Here is a 16,303-nt window from a genome sequence, read left to right on the forward strand (position 1 = left end):
ACCAAGGATCTGAGACGGAGACTTAATTCCTTTGGTACCAGGTCTCTTCGGAGAATCCTTGACTATCGCTGGTCGGATTTTGTGTCCAACGAGCGGTTGCTGAGAGAGACTCGGATGAGATTTGTTGCCTGCATAGTCCGTGAGCGTCAGTTGCGGCTGTATGGACATGTGGCTCGTTTTCCTGACGCTGATCCTGCTCACCAGATTCTCTCAGCGAGGGAGTCTTATGAGTGGAGGAGGCCAGTGGGCCGACCACGTTCCTCGTGGTTGCAGCTGGTTGACCATCATCTCAAGGAGATGGAGATGGGGATGGGCCTGGCATCTGCCTGGGGGATGGCCAAACGGAGGCCCCTGGAGTACCGGCGGAAAGTGGACGCAGCGACGCGCTGTTCTGGCACATGCTCCCATACCTGACTTGACCGAGGCATTGTGGAGTGCAATGTTCAACCCAGTGTCAGAAAGCTGGGTCTCCATCGAAGGTCATGGGTTTTGTTGCAGGACAATGACCCCAAACATTTCAAACTCAGAGCATTGGGTAGAGCACATACCTCTGCCCCATAATGACTGATCCACAAGAACATATCGGGCCCAATATTTTTGAAATATCATGCAAAATATCGTTTTTTAGCCCTTTCTCTCAATTGTGAAGAATCACTTAAATTCAGATCTGAATCTGGATCTTCACCAAAGTTTAATCAACTCTTCCTTGTCACACACCCAAATGTCTAAGTTTCATCCAAATCCATCCACAACTTTGAGATATGCTGTCCAGACAGACAGACAGACAGACGGGTGAAAACCTTCGGTGGCAGAGGTTGAAAAAGAAGCACCCAGGAATGGTTCAAGACAAAACGCTGGACTGTTTTGAAGTGGCCAGCAATGAGTCCCGATCTAAATCCCATTGAACACCTGTGGGGAGATTTGAAAGCAGCAGTTGGGAGAAGTTGCCCATCCAATCTGGGAGAACTGGAGCAGTTTGCACAAGAACAGTGGGCCAAACTTCCAGTTCGGCCATGAGCCAGACCCAGTAATTTTTGACCACTGGTACCATCCGAGGGGAATAATGCTCATCGTAATTTTTGGTGGGGTATACATCTCTCCCGTCAGAAATTATGTGATTGCATTGCATTGGTGATAGCCTTTTGTGTGTTAGCCATTTACTAACCCCATCCGAACATAAACTTTTCAGAGATGTATTGTTGTAAGACAGAAGAAGACATTCTATTTCAAACTAATGGTTCTCTCTTATTATAGACTATATCTTCTTGAAAATTGTTAGGCAAGTAGCTCATGTTATTTGCTTTTCAAAACGGTTGTTAAAACGAGCCTAGCATTTCGTGTTTGCAATTCCAGGCACTGATAGTCCAGTGCTGATACATTGCAGAACATATGATTTTGTTTTCGTAAAAAGTGGTACGGAATTTATTTGCCCATACCCTAATTAATGGATACCATGTTTAAATACATGAATTTGAAGAAAATTTATCATAAACTAAAATAACAAAATATATTTTAAGTTAGATGTACATTATAAACAAAAGAACTGGATAATGATGATGATTTTTAAGTTCATCTTGAACATTTTATATCACTTACAATCAGAGATGTCTTAAACTATAAAAGACCTGTCTGGTTCATAAGACTGTTTATCAGCAACATATTGGGCTGAAGTAATGGCCTTGTTAGTGTGGAACAACACATTTGTGTTTATACTCTGTAATTTTATGTCCAACAACAGAAGATCGTTTCATTTTCACCTTTGACTCATTCATCAGATTGCACATGATTAACCATCTTGCTACTGCCTTATTGGTTTATATTGTGTAATACTGGTGTTTGATACCTTCATACTGAATGTGCATTATTGAGTATCTAAATCCCTGAAATTCTGTATTTGAGAAATTACAGGGAAAAAAAACATTAATCTTGTTCATGAACATGCTATCATTTACCTTTGTTTGATTCTTGGAAAGTATCCTTCAATAACAGAGAAAATATCATGACATTGACCAAACTATATAAATCCGTCCAAATTAGGTATTTTTTTTTCATTGGGGGGGGGGGGGGAGGTAACATTGTCTGTTACACTCTATCGAGCGCAGCCTATGGCTGCTGGTTGCATCATTGGTTGGGACACAGCTATGCCGCTGATGCAGTGTCCCCCTTACCAGTACACTGGTACTCATTTTGCCGACTTCAGAAGGATGACAGGCTGAGTCAACCTCCTGGTGTATTTTTAATTCAGTGGCCAACAGGGCTTGAACTCAGGACCCTAGGATCCCAAGCCGCCACCCTAACCACGAAACCAACACCAGGCTTGGCATCTATTATACTGATCTTAATGTACAACATATAAAAAGGAAATTTAGATTTTTGGATTTCTTAATAAATTTGCTAAATGCCCATATAATTATATTGTTCCAGAACTTTTATTTACTTTCCACAGTTAATGAAAGACAAATACTTTTCTAAAGGCAGTATGATTTATCACACAGGAAAGACACATATGTCACCAATGACATACCTTTCAATGAAGGTATGTTTAGCACTTTTTGTTGAGCAGCAAATGATCCTATCAAAAGGTGAGACAAATTTCAATGTTAATGTTTGACTGATTAAAAAAAATGTTAAGCTGAAATAAGATGACTTACCTTGCACTGGCCATTTTGCACAGAATCTTATTTAAGGGTAGGCATATAAACAGGGTGATAGCATTGCATCGGTGGTAGCTTATGTGTTATCACATTTTCTAACTCGAGGGTTGTATACCTTGCCAAAAATCACTGAGAATTATTCCCCCCAGATGGTACTGACTAACCCTACTGGCTCATGGACTAAGTAGAGAGGTGTAGGAAGCTCATTCATGGCTATAGGAAGTGCTCGACTGCAGTTATTTTGTCCAAAGGCTGTGCTATCAAATATTAAGTTCTGTAATATTAACAGTGATATAAATAAGGCATTGTGGAGACCAAATACTTTTCTGTAAAAATGTTGAAAATTGACAAAATTGTGTTATTTGAAAAAAAGTGCAAGGGTGCCAATATTTTTGGCCCACGACTATCACATGAGAAAACCAATTGGTATAGTTCATGGTTTAATATAAACACAAGTGGGGTAAGATGTGGGAAGTTAGGAAGAAAGTTGGTATTTCCACCCTGTCCTCCTTTAAGCAAGACAAATCTTTCTACACAAGTTTAATTTCTATCTTCTGTGCCCCATCCATCTCACAGGGTGGTGGCAGCAATTTTATACGCTATAATTGTTCAGTCACAGACACTCGGCGTGGCTGGACTTTACTGCATCCTGGACGGCTCACACACTTCCACGAGGGCTTGCGTACAACCTCAGGGACCCGCTACATCGCTGTGTCCTTCATCGATCCCTAGAACTGCTATAACCTGTCACTCATCGTAACCATGACCAAAAACCTCCTTGTTTGCCCTTTTTGAATGAGGCTGATCTCTTCTCTGCTCTTCTCCCTTTTGAACACAAAGTTTTGATTTGTGGAGATTGTTTTTTTGGTTACTTTGTATTCCTCCCAATCTTTATTCCCACCCCTCACTTCTGGTCTAATCTTTAACATCATCCTTTAGAACTGGTTCGGTTTTGTCTGAACTCGGTTCACACCTTTAGTGAGTGATCAGATTGCATTTTGGCAAATTGGAACCAGTGCAACAAAAGTACTTTGATCTTAACTCATCATAAAGCATCACACAGTTGCAATTTTGTGGTTCAAGAGCAAATGTTTCTCAGGAAAAAAAAATAATAATAATTAAAAAAAACGACCTTGGAGTTGCATCCTGTGTGTGGGAAAACTGTTTTACAGTGAGCAAGCTGCAGAAAATTTGTAAATGTGCCATATTTGTTAATGGTACAGATAATTATGTTAAACTTTCCCATGACAAGCAGCTGTGGTTTCAGCAAGACCGTTGTAGTTGGTGAAAGTGCAACATGTATAAAATGTAACCTTCCCAGCCACTGCAATGGTCAAAGGGGTCAATCATACTTGGTCTATTGTCTGCCCCCACCCCCACAACATTCACCAAATCTTACCTGTACAAATGAATTATGATCACTTAGCCCAAGGCAAAAGTCAAATCTGCCTCATCTGGGATCTGAGTTGGAATAATAAAAAAATTATAAAAAGTGTTACCTGAACTGTTAACTCTGCTGACCCTCTAACAAGAAGCCAACACCACTACTGCGGTAGTTTTAAAGCAGCTTCCCAGCTTAAAGGTGGCCAGGACACTGAAACCCTTCCATTGGGACCATACTCTGTGCAGAGCGTTGGTGCCACCTCAGCAGTCTCCTTAGCTATTGGGCACAATCCTGGATGGGTCACCACTCTGATACAGGATACACAGCATGCTGGCACTCATTTTTGCCAACCTCAGAAGGATGACCTGGTACTAATTCAACAGCATATACACCCAACCCCTTCCAAATAAATTGCATAACACTTTCCAGCACGACATCGATGCCATGAGGACACCATTTGGCCAAGAATGCAATTTTATTGTCATATTAAAATGTGTAGGGTCAGCAGGGGAAGGATGACCATGCACTATACAAATGTATTATGGGACCTATAAGCCAAAACAAATACAGAGTAAAGGTAAGTGGAAAACAATGGCAAATGACCATCGACCAAATGGAAGCGGGTGGTAGTGGGAGGGAGGTGGAGAAAAGTACAAAATTACATGGGGTTTACTTTTCAGTCACAGTAAGCAGAAGCAACAGGTTAACTATGGCATGTGTACAAATGGAGATACCTGACCATGGCTGTGCTGACGAGAAAGCCTGAGCCTTGCCGCACAAGCAGGCTCAAAGGGAACAGGGTGCAAGGCAAGCCAAAACAAGAAAATGAGTCTTGTTTAATTTATATGAAAGCTGAGAGTCGAGGAGGTTCATGGATACAGAAGGAAGCCAAACCAGAAATCAGCACAACAAACCCGATATATATATATACAGTGGCAAACTCAGTCAGCTGTTTGGCCTTTTCGCCAATATTGGCATTTTTAGTTTTCCATGGCACAGGGGTTTTGGCAGAATAAAGTATCACAAAAAAGAAAAGAACCCAGATCTTGGCAAATACTGCAAAAAGCACACGGCGTGCAGGGGAGGTAGGACAGAGAGAGAAAGAGAAAGAGAAAGAGAAAGAGAAAGAGAAAGAGAAAGAGAAAGAGAAAGAGAAAGAGAAAGAGAAAGAGAAAGAGAAAGAGAAAGAGAAAGAGAAAGAGAGAGAGAGAGAGAGAGAGAGAGAGAGAGAGAGAGAGAGAGAGAGAGAGAGAGAGAGAGAGAGAGAGAGAGAGAGAAAAAGAGTCCGACTTCAAAACATCAACACAGTTATTTCGGTGATGCCGTAGTATGCCATGCACCAGAAGCAAGAGATAGTTTGGAATGGGGAGGGGGTGGGGTGGGGACAGAAGACTTAAGACAGCATGCTACACTTGGAACAAACCTCACTGCTGCTCAAACACAATTTTGGCGAATGGTTACCCACGGTAATGCAAAATACCATGATTAGATTATACGTTCCACAATTCAGGTCTTGCAAGGTTTAGAAAAAAAAGGAAAAAAATGCAGAACACCAAAAGTTAGATATCACCTTATAGATACACCATGATTATTTCATATCTACAACGATCAATGCAAGCCGGACGTGGCTCGATACCGCAAAACTGCAGCCACGGCCTCGACACTTTCAGCACGTGCTGGGGCAACAACCCCGCTCCAGTACAAGGACAAGCTTCCGCACTCCCGTCCCCAGTATGGTTCTACCAACTAATTTGGACAACGCTACTAAAAAGGAGAGCCTAAATCTGTGCAGTTCCTAAATTCGATCAATCAATCTGGTTTATGACGACATTCAGATTTATTTTATTTTTTTTACTCTCATCGCCTGCATCGTGCACAGAAAAACGAACAAAAACCAGAAATCACTGTTTCCATTTCTCCCGTGTGGAATAGACCAGACTGGAAAGTGAAAATTTGGTTAACAATTGTTAATACACAAAACCACCCTCATGAGAATATCAATGTAGTGACCCCAACCCATTCACCTCCCAATCCCCCAAAATGCTCAAGTGGTGGCATACATCCCCCAAATTGACCGAAATACGTCACTCGTGAGCACCCCGTCATCAAACTGCCTCCTCACAAACCTCGCCAGACCTCCCCTTGTAAGCTATGCTACACATTTGTTCACCGAGATCTGACGATACAGCAGCCAACAGTGGCATGTGACCGTACCCGTGAACGGCACAGCACGGCAAGGGGAACACAAGGGTCGCTCTAGTTCCAGATCTTGAGAAAGCTGTCCCATGAACCGGTGGCCACAGCCATGCCATCATCCGTCACTCCCAAGCAGCTGACACGGTTATCGTGCCCGGCAAGTACACCTGTGGCAAAGTACGCACACTTGAAGGTAAGTCAGATCAACAAATACTGAATTTCACTTCAAGTGTTGAGACAGGTGAAAAAGAAATACTCCTAAGTGTGGGATGTACAGAATACAGATAATGTACATGTGGAGGTTAAGAGATGGGGAGTTGGTTGGGACACAAAAGGTCACAAGTAACAACAGCAGGAAGTCCAGTATCAGACTTGAGTGGAGGCAACCGATATGTTTTGAGTTCAGTTTGCAAGATGTGTCCCAATAATTGGTGCAATGATTCGTCATTATTGCTTGCATGTGTTAAACCAGATAGTCTTTTAAAACAAACGTACAAGCAATCTTCAGAATTATTTTTATTTTTTAATTACGTATGAAAAAGGTATTTTACCTACATTTTTTTTTACTCACATTATTGATTTTGAAGTGACATCAATTATCATTTTTTTAATCAAATAACTTCTTGCGTATGGCAGCTGGGTAGCTATCGTTTTGTTGGGGCACGACTATGCCGCTGATGCTGTGCCCCAACACCAGCAAGCTGGCACTCATTTTGCCGACCTCGGAAGGATGACAGACTGAGTCAACCCCACCTGGTGTTAGTTCAGTGGCAAACGGGGCTCAAAGTCAGGACCTTAAGACCCCATGCCAGGCAACCGAACCACTAAGCCAACACCAGGCTTAAATAATCTTATATAAAGCATATTCATCATCTTCCGAAAAAAAGGGTTTATTTGATGTGAAGGCATGTCTTGATTTTTTTTTTTCTTCGAAATCATCGATTTTTGTTGGGGCCGATCAAAAATATTTTATTTTTTTTTTAAATTCTCATTCTGATGTACTGTGGAACGCCACTATTTCTGGGGGATACATTCCTGGAAAATGCTGCGAATAGCGGGGCATTGTTTCGATCGAAAAGGGGGGGGGATAGGTTCCAGTCGGTTCGCGATTAATGAGGGAAAAATAAAAAAAATCCCGTGAGAAACCGCGGAAAACAGTGATATACACGCAAGAATGAATGAATAAATAAATAAATAAACGAATATGCGAAGCACAGGGCCACGAATGTCGAAGCAGGTCGCATTTTATAAACCACGAATACGCGGGGTCAGGCAGTACCATACTTTCTTCCAACACATCGGTGCTACCGAAGCAGTTTTTTTGGCAATGGTTATACTGCGTGGTTTGCCGTTGCCTTCCCAGCAGAAGTTAGGGTGGGAATTTAATTCCTTCGTTGTGCCAATGAGAGCTTGCCTACACTTCGCAAACGGCACTGTGGGGATCAATAACATCCACCAACTTACGCAGGCAGATGGGACATCCAGTTAATGCCCATCCGAAGGATAGCACACATTGATGAATCACCATGCCTGTGAAATGCAGGAATGACAGTTTATAGCTGGGTCGAGATTCAAACTCGGACTATGCAGCTTAAAGAGGAGTGTGCGTACCTCCAGCTTCACTATTCTGCCAGCCCTCAAACTACATACGAAATAACTAATTCTGAAAGCATGAGGCGCTTGTTCAGTATGTCCCATATTTCCAAAATATGTTCATAAACTGCCGAAGACGAGTGTGGAAGAGAAGGCAGAAAATTTAATGAATTCACAACCTGCATTGAAAGTTTTTAGTGTTTAATAAACATTCATTTTAGTGTTAGAGTGAAGCCAGGTGTTGGCTTAGTGGTTAGGGTGGCGGCTTGGGATCCCAGGGTCCCGAGTTCAAGCCCCGTTGACCGCTGAATTAAAATACATCAGGAGGTTGACTCAGCCTGTCATCCTTCCGAGGTCGGCAAAATGAGTACCAGTGTACTGGTAAAGGGGACACTGCATCAGCGGCATAGCCGCGTCCCAACCAATGATGCAACCAGCAGTCACAGGCTGCACTCGATGGAGAGAGAGAGAGTGGTAGAGTGGTAACTTCTGTTAAACCAAGCACTGCAGACAAAGGGCAGCACTCGGATGAAAATGGCCAAAGTACATGAGGTATTTACTTATTCAACGCAAGATATTGTTACGGATCTGGCAGCCATGAGCACACAACAGACAGGTCCCCGTAGCTGTTATTTCGTTAAGTACATGTGTCTAGTTAGACTCCATCCCCTGTGTCTAATGGGTGATTAAATGTTCGTGTGCTGTGGAGTTATTTTGATAGTCAGGGTTTTCTTTTACATCTTCGCTTTCACAACAACACTTTCATTTTCGCTCCATCTTGACACCATAACGCCCGTGGTGGGCGGAGTTCAATGAAGGACTTGGTGTCTCTCTCGATCAATCAGAGATGCGAGCCAGTTTGCCGTTGTTTGGCCAATGGGAGCCAACGCAATACAATATTACTCCTCTTCCTGTTTGAGGGGCGGTCCGCCGTGATGCCTGCCACGCCCCCCCCCCCGGTCCAATCAGCGGACTTGGTGCTCCTTTTGGCCAAAGGGGCAACGGGCGGATCGCGTGCCAAAACCGTCCAGTAAGAGGGGGGCGGGTTACGAGAGGGAGTCCCCTTCCCCCTGGAAGGGGAGTGAATAATTGTTCGGTGTGATCCGACTGGAAGCAGTTGCAGTTGGGGTTTGCTGGCTGGATCGTCTGGGATCGCCTCGCCTTGCCTGCTGGCGCTCGCTGCCTTGTCCGCGCTCGCGCTTGTTGGCGTCCGTCCACCATTCCTGGTACTTATAGTGGCGTAATTGTTGCGGGTTCGAGTCCCGCGGATCCAGAACGTCGAAGACCACACCAGGTGGACTGGTCCAAGATAGCCCTGGCCTCCAGCTCACCCTTTCCTCAAGCTGGAAGCCTTCAATAAAGACCCAGCGGGGTGCATTTCTGGGTATCTGTGTGTGCGTGTGTGTCCGTGGGCCCCATCTATAAGTAGAATTGGTAAGTGCTTTTATTGTACATTATTTGCCTTGCTTAGTCGTGGTAACTCTGCTCTGTGTCCCCCTCCCGATTATTCTTCCCCTCGTCCCCCGATTATTGTAAATAAATTCCCCTTTTGTTGAATGTACCAGCTCGTCCTTGTCCTTTCTATCATTGGTTTGCCGCACTGCAAACGGGAATTAGGAGGCTTCATTGCTGCCATAATCGTGCAATCGGCCCGGCAGGAATCTGGAACTCTCCCGCTCGGGGTACGATTCTGATCCGGATCGGTAACGGCCCGGATCGTGCAGATCCTGCCGAGGGTGAATTTCCCCGGTAGTTTGGACGACGTGGGTATTTAGGTATATTGAAATTGGCAATTGACCCTATCCCACGTGGTCGACCTATTGGCGATCTTCGGTCCGATAAGGGACCCGTGACCTTTCGGATTTATCTGAAAGGTACGACCTAAATTCCGGGTTTTCGGTGGAGCCGACTCGACTGCTCCATCTAGCGGTCGAGCTCGCCACCGAGACCCGGCCCCACAACAATACGACATTCTGCAAAGGAATTCCGAGTTGAACACAAGCGATTGAAATGTAATTTTAAAGGCAAAGCAAGCAGGTTTAAAATGTGCTTAAGTACATGAAGAAAAAGTTTCACAAGAAATACCACCCCTCCCCAAAATACCTGCACGTTCAGCTTTCAAAGTGTCCCAGACATTGCAGTTGAAATCGTCATATCCAGCAAGCAGCAGACGCCCTGACTTGGAAAAGGCAACGGAGGTGATTCCGCAGATTATGTTGTCATGGAAGTAAAGCATCAGCTCTTGATCAGCACGCAGGTCAAAGAGGCGACAAGTGGCGTCGTCCGATCCTGTCGCAAAGGCTCGACCATTCGGGAAGAACTGCATTGTGGAGGTGGAAAGAAATAAAAACAAAAGCATCTAAGAAGGATATGTTCACTGTTGCTTCAAAAGCCAAGTATGGACATCACAGTACTGCTGGGTGTTTGTGACATTTGGAGCAAATCAGAGGAACCTGCAGCAAGTGACTGAAAAGGAAGTTACAATACGGAATGCTCATGATCGCCTGAACTCAGGACCTTCGACAATACTGTTCAAACCTTAAGAAACGGAAGTTCAAGGTGACGGCAGGTGAGAGAATTTGACTGCACATACAACCAGTTGCGTTTAATCGAAGATGTTCACACTCCAAACTTGTGCCCCTTATCTGTTGGTGCGTCTCATGGTTTAAATCGCCCCCTTCCCCAACCCAAAAATCATATCGTTAGCTTTTGTCCAATATTATCCAGATGTTAATCTCTTCACTCAAATCATTTAACTGCCATCTTGACTAACTGGATTTCAATTACTGCATGAACACCAAGCATAAAAAAAAAACTGGAATGCTCATCTTCGACTCCTGCTTGAACCTTGCCGAGGTTATTAGCCCCCGCTGAACATGGTCCGAAAAGGTGGCTTATGGATTTGGTCTCGATTTCCATATGCATGTGTGCATCCGCACCCATATCTCGGACATGTATGGACCGATTTTATTCGTCGGCACATTGGCACAAAGACAACACATGATGGTATACATTTGCATGTCTTTTTTTTTTACTTTATTTTTTTGATATCAGATCCGATATGGCCGACTGGCGGCCATTTTGTAAAAAATAAATATATAAAATAAAACTTGGTGTCGAACACGTCCTCGACCATTTCTCGGACAAGAATGTACCGATATTCAAACTTGGCACACAGATAACGAATGATGGCTCACACGTGCACGTCTTTTTATTTTTATTTTTGAGATCAGAGCCAAGATGGCCGACTGGTGGCCATTTTGTTACTTAAATGTGTCAACCATTTCTCAGACATGCGTGGTCCTTTTTTGTTCAAACTTGGCAAAAGTACAGTACATGATCGCATACATGTGCCCCTCACTATGTTTTGCGATCTGATCAAAGATGGCCGACTGGTAGACGAGCGACCATTTTAGTTGTACATGAATATGGGGCTAGCCCTTTAACTCCATACAGCATAATTACTGAAAACAGGGGCTATATTTTAAATCTTTTTATTTTATTTTTTACTTGTTTTGTTTATATCAATCTAAGGCTGGTGGAGGAGCTCATGTGCAAATCACATTCAGTACAGAGTTAAACATCAGTGTACTTCATTATAAATTACGAAGACAACAGACAATGCATCAAAAAAGTTTATGGGATTTGAACCTGAGATCTCTGCATTGAGTGGATGGTTCAGATGATGATACCAAACAGGCTGGACAATGCAAAGAAAAAAAACTGGTAATAAAATGAGCAGCGCACTCCAACGTCACCAGATATGCCTCCTCCCAAATTATTACATACTTGTACCAAGTTTGATTTAAATCCCTGAACCAAGGTTGAAAATATGAAACGATTGTAACTGCCAGACCGTGCTCCCGATCAGGTTGAAATATAAAACGTATTGTTACGGTTGTGGAAATTCACAGAACACCATTCAGGTTCCCCAGAGGTCAGTTATTTCGGTAAGTGTGTGCTCCAGGTTAGATTTCCCCACCGATGTATAACGGGCTTTATTCGTGTGCCGGGCTGTGAACCTTTGAGGTAATGTTATTCTTTTCTGTCTTATTTTAAACAATCATCTCCTCACCACCTTCTCCACAACTGCCAACATCTCCTCACCAGCGTCTCCACAACACTGCCATCTTTTCACCAACAACAACATCCCAACAAACAACATCTCCACAAACAAACACGATGGCATCCTCGACAGCGGCAAAGTGATCTCAAACATGGCCGCGTTTGACGGCGAGATCGGATCAGAACGGCGAAAGGGGCGGAGCCAGCCGGGGGTGAAAGTTCAAAGGTGAAAAGGGGGAGGGCACTGATTTGGGGCGATGAAGCCCAGAGTGACCCCTCCCATCCGAGCTATAAAAAGGCGCGTTTCAACGCCGAGAGCGTTGTTGGTCAGTGGAAGCAGTCGAGTGGAGTTGAGAGAAGAGTTCGACTGGGCCGTTGCAGTCAGCAGTGGAGTCGGGAGACGGCAGTTGAGTTGGAGTCGGGAGAAGTCGCCAGCCAGAGAGAAGTCGCCAGCAAGCTACGTAACAGTCCGAGCGATCGGGCCCCGAGTCGGTCGAGCGACGCTGAGGAGTGAGCGGGCTCTTAAAGAGCATCAATTCGAGAAGAGCAATGCCCGTTCGCTCCTCTGAAGCATCGTCGGCCAGGCCCGATCGACCAGGCCGCGGGGAAGGCCAAGTGACCGAGGAGGGCCGCCCGCCAAGCTGCTCGAGCCGCTTAAGCGACTGATGCGTTTGGTGACACCCCCCGGTGAACAGAGACATACCGAGGGCCCCCCACCAACAAAAGACCCATCGAGTCGCCACAAGAGCGACGAGGTAACCTGCCCGGCCTCTCGGAGCTCCTTCGGTCATCCCAGCTCCGAGGAACATTAAAGGCTTATGAGCCCGGTTTCTTTCTTTATTTCTTTCTTTCTTTCTTTCTTGGGGTTTGCATGAAAGTCTGTGGCACCTTGTCTACCAAGTAGAACCGATTAAGTGCATGTACATAATAAATAGACATCGGCTGTAGGTTTTTACTCGTGTCTTGTCCCCTATCCCCATTCATTGCATTGCTTACGTGTGCAAATAAATGTTCCCCATTTTTGAATGTCACCTGCCCGTTGCGTCCCTTCCTCCATTGACTGCCATAATTGCGTTCGGAATAATTTGCTGGCTGATTATAAGCCGATAAAACGTACATCTGGTCCGACGAGGCTTGGTGATTTAAAACCGCTCGGCAATCGCAAACGGAATGAGCTGCTTAAAGCGGCTCGTTTTCGTGCAGGCTCCATTGAGGTGTAAACTCCCAGCATTTCTGTCTGCGCGAATAATTAGGTACATCGACAATTCGGCGATCGACCCTGTAGCGCATGGACAGAAGAGTTGGCTGGTTTATGGTGTGGCTAACAACACCCGTAGCTGGGTTTCGGCATTGATCCGAAAGCTGCGACTCGATTTCTCGTTCGGTGGGCGCGCGCGGCCGCAATTGAGCTATAGGCGGTCGCCCGCACGCCGGACGGGCGAAAATCCACAACAATATATTCCCCATGACTACTCGATCATAACTGAAGTTTCACATCGATTGATGAAGTGGTTCAAGAGAAAATCTTTTTAAAGATTTTCATTCAATCCAATATGGCTGCCAGAGCATGGGACCTATTAATTATTCGTGAACATCCTTGTATCCCCAAAATTTGGGGAACATGTGGGTGAAATTTCCCCTTGATCTGTCAAGCCAATCTGGAGAAGATTATTAAAGGTTTATTCTTCAAAAAAATAAATAAATAAATAAATAAACGGCTGCCAAATCATGTGACCTATGATATCATAGGTGGAGAACTTTTTGTTGTTCATGGACAGGCGATCATATCTGTAAAGTTTTGGCTCAATCTGTTCAGCCATTTTGGAGATTTTTGAAGTTTTTTTTTTTAATGTTAAAAAAATATGGCTGCCAAATCATATAACCAGAGATGACCCTCAAATTTTCATACTGATTGGATAAAGTGTTTGACGTATGCAATCATGACATCAAAATTAAGCACCCATGACCAAAAATAAGATAAATAAATCAACCACACTTGTTTACCATGAGGGAGTGCTTCACAAATGCAAAGTTTCAATTTTTCCATGGAGCTGTTTCGGATACAGAGGTCCAAAGTTTTTCCAACATAGCTGCCACACCATGTGACCTATGACATCATAATTATCATTAAAACATTCGACAAAAGGAGTCGCACTCATGTAGGTGAAAATACATGAGTAGTCACACCTGTGGTGAAAATTTAATGTCAATTGGATAAGCGGTTGCAGAGAAAACAGAAAACCAGAATGGACGTACGTACGTACACATGGACAACCCCAAAACACAATGCCTCTGGCGACTTCGTCAGTGGTCAGTCAGAAAGTCAGTCAGAAAATAAGTATTTTCGAAATAGAAATAAAATCTCAAGCACTCTTTTGATATGCAGCTCGGGCACGTGGTAAAGTACAGTGAAAGTTTTTCACTTTCCTTTGATTCAAATTTGCACCATCACCAAATCGCTCCGTTTGTCTATCGGCTTCACGACGGAAACTCGATTCAATTTGCATGGATCACTAAATAAAGATGTTCCAATTCGTACAACATTCACATTATTGATCGATTTTTGCAACTCTAATCTTTGCTCGATAGCCTCTGATGTCCTTTTTCCAACAACTGGAACAGAGCCGCAAAATTAGTTGCTCTATTTTTTTTTGTTTGACAATACAATTGTTTCCAAAATCCCATCGCATCAATTTTAAAAGTTATCTCAATATTTCACGTGTATTAACTGACAGGCACACACACGACAGAAGTAAATAGACACCATGATTTAAAAATTATTTATTTATTTAATATTTGAAGTACATTTGATCCATTTTAATATGTACACTAGTATTTGGTAGACTTTCCATTTGCAGATTTCATTGCTTTTACTCTTTCAAGCAAAGAACTAACGAGTTCTGAAATATTATCTTGTGGGATTTCTGCCCAGGCTTCACGCAAAAGGTTTCGCAATTCTGCCCATGATTGTGCTGCATCACGTGATTGGGTTTTCGTACATCATGCCTCGCCCGCTAGGGGTGGCAGGAATGTACTCCCGGACACGCAATAATGGTGCGTTCTTGTGTGCGATTGGTGGTGCGCGATTATTTCCACAGTTCTAAATGGGTGCCGGCTGTGGTCTCTGTGGTACTGGGGCCGGCGAATTGCATGGTGCGGACTGATGGTGGGGAAGTGTGGAAGCGGCACGTGGACCAAATGCATGATCGCTGTCCAGCGTCACCCCCCCCACACACCCCCCCCCCGGGCCGAACGATGTGGGACCCCCAACTGTAATGTCGCCGACGCCAGACGTTGTATCGCCAGGGCCGGATGTGCCGACGCCCAGGGGGTCTTCGCCTGAGTCTGTCCTACCCGGGGACGTCGGGCAGGCTGGTCGGCCGGGGGCGGTTGTTATTGCGGATGGCGAGAGTCCGGCGAGGGTGTCACCTTGACCGAGCCGGGAGGCGTCTGAGCCTGGACTGTCTGGCGGCGCTGCCCGTCCGAGGCGGGTCAAGGTGCAGCCGCGGTACTTGGAGGATTATGAGTGGTCATGTTACGATTGTCCTTTCATCCTTTGACTTGTCATTTTACGAGGGGAGGAGTGTGCTGTATCACGTGATTGGGTTTTCGTATATCATGCCTCGCCCGCTAGGGGTGGCAGGAATGTACTTCCGGACTCGCAATAAAGCGGAGTTGATGCTGGCACGCTTGCTTCTCGTGTTCCACTGCACCTAGTACACTCTAGTGATGTTGGTTTCCTGCACTTTTTTCGCACAGCTCGTCCCAAAATGGCCCAGAGGTGTTCAATGGGATTCATGTCAGGAGACCGACTTGGCCATGGAAGTCACTTGATCCCATTTCTGTCCTGCCATTCTTTGGTCTTTTTCACAGTGTGACATGGAGCTCCATCTTCCATGAAGAGTGTTTTTGACCATCTGACCAGTGGAGAAGACGGTGAGAAGTCCATCCTCAAGGATAGAAATGTATATCTTAGTGATGATGTTGCAAACACACTCCACAACCTCTGACCGACTAGTGCTCCAGATTGCTCCCCACACCATCACTGAAAAACCACAGTGTTTGACAGTTGGCTTCAATTGGTTCAAAGAGATCTCTTGACTGGGAAGTCTCCAGACCATACGCATCCACCGACAGAAAATTGAGCAAATTGTGACTCATCTGAAAAAAATACAGTTTGCCAAAACTCCAAGGGTCTGGTTACCATCTCGTCAGCCCACTTATTTCTCCTTTGAATGTTGGCTGGTCGAAGAAGAGGTTTTCTCCAAGCTGCTCTCCCATAGTAGCCCAGTTGTTGAAGGTACCACACGGCAGTTCTTGAGCTAACTTGGACCTCCTCTGCAACATCTGCTGCCTTGCAACGGGGAGTTTTCTCAATGGACCGCTTGACAGCTCGAAGACACCTTTCTGA

The 16,303-nt window shown here is 44.6% G+C and overlaps 2 protein-coding genes across 6 annotated transcripts in view; one reads left to right on the plus strand and one right to left on the minus strand.

Annotated features, from left to right (window-relative positions):
* Positions 1 to 4,149, plus strand: part of LOC147019038 (procollagen-lysine,2-oxoglutarate 5-dioxygenase 2-like) — an 87,478-nt gene extending 83,329 nt beyond the window's left edge. Inside the window, exon 21 of the mRNA XM_085899224.1 lies at positions 3,231 to 4,149. Within this exon, the coding sequence (XP_085755350.1) occupies positions 3,231 to 3,386 (156 nt within the window). The 3' untranslated portion in view covers positions 3,387 to 4,149. The remainder of the gene's footprint in view (positions 1 to 3,230) is intronic.
* A 1,252-nt stretch (positions 4,150 to 5,401) lies between these two features.
* LOC147019039 (guanine nucleotide-binding protein G(I)/G(S)/G(T) subunit beta-1) overlaps positions 5,402 to 16,303 on the minus strand; it is an 83,334-nt gene continuing 72,432 nt past the window's right edge. For all 5 annotated transcript variants that reach the window (XM_085899227.1, XM_085899226.1, XM_085899229.1 and 2 more), the window contains 2 exons: positions 9,931 to 10,147; positions 5,402 to 6,401 (listed from right to left, as the gene is read on the minus strand). In XM_085899227.1, coding sequence (XP_085755353.1) covers positions 6,295 to 6,401; positions 9,931 to 10,147 — 324 coding nt within the window. In that variant the 3' untranslated portion in view covers positions 5,402 to 6,294. The remainder of the gene's footprint in view (positions 6,402 to 9,930; positions 10,148 to 16,303) is intronic.

Source organism: Eptatretus burgeri, chromosome 10 (genome assembly GCF_056783735.1).
Source record: "Eptatretus burgeri isolate ZD-2024b chromosome 10, Ebu_testis_v1, whole genome shotgun sequence".
Classification (NCBI taxonomy): Eukaryota; Metazoa; Chordata; class Myxini; order Myxiniformes; family Myxinidae; genus Eptatretus; species Eptatretus burgeri.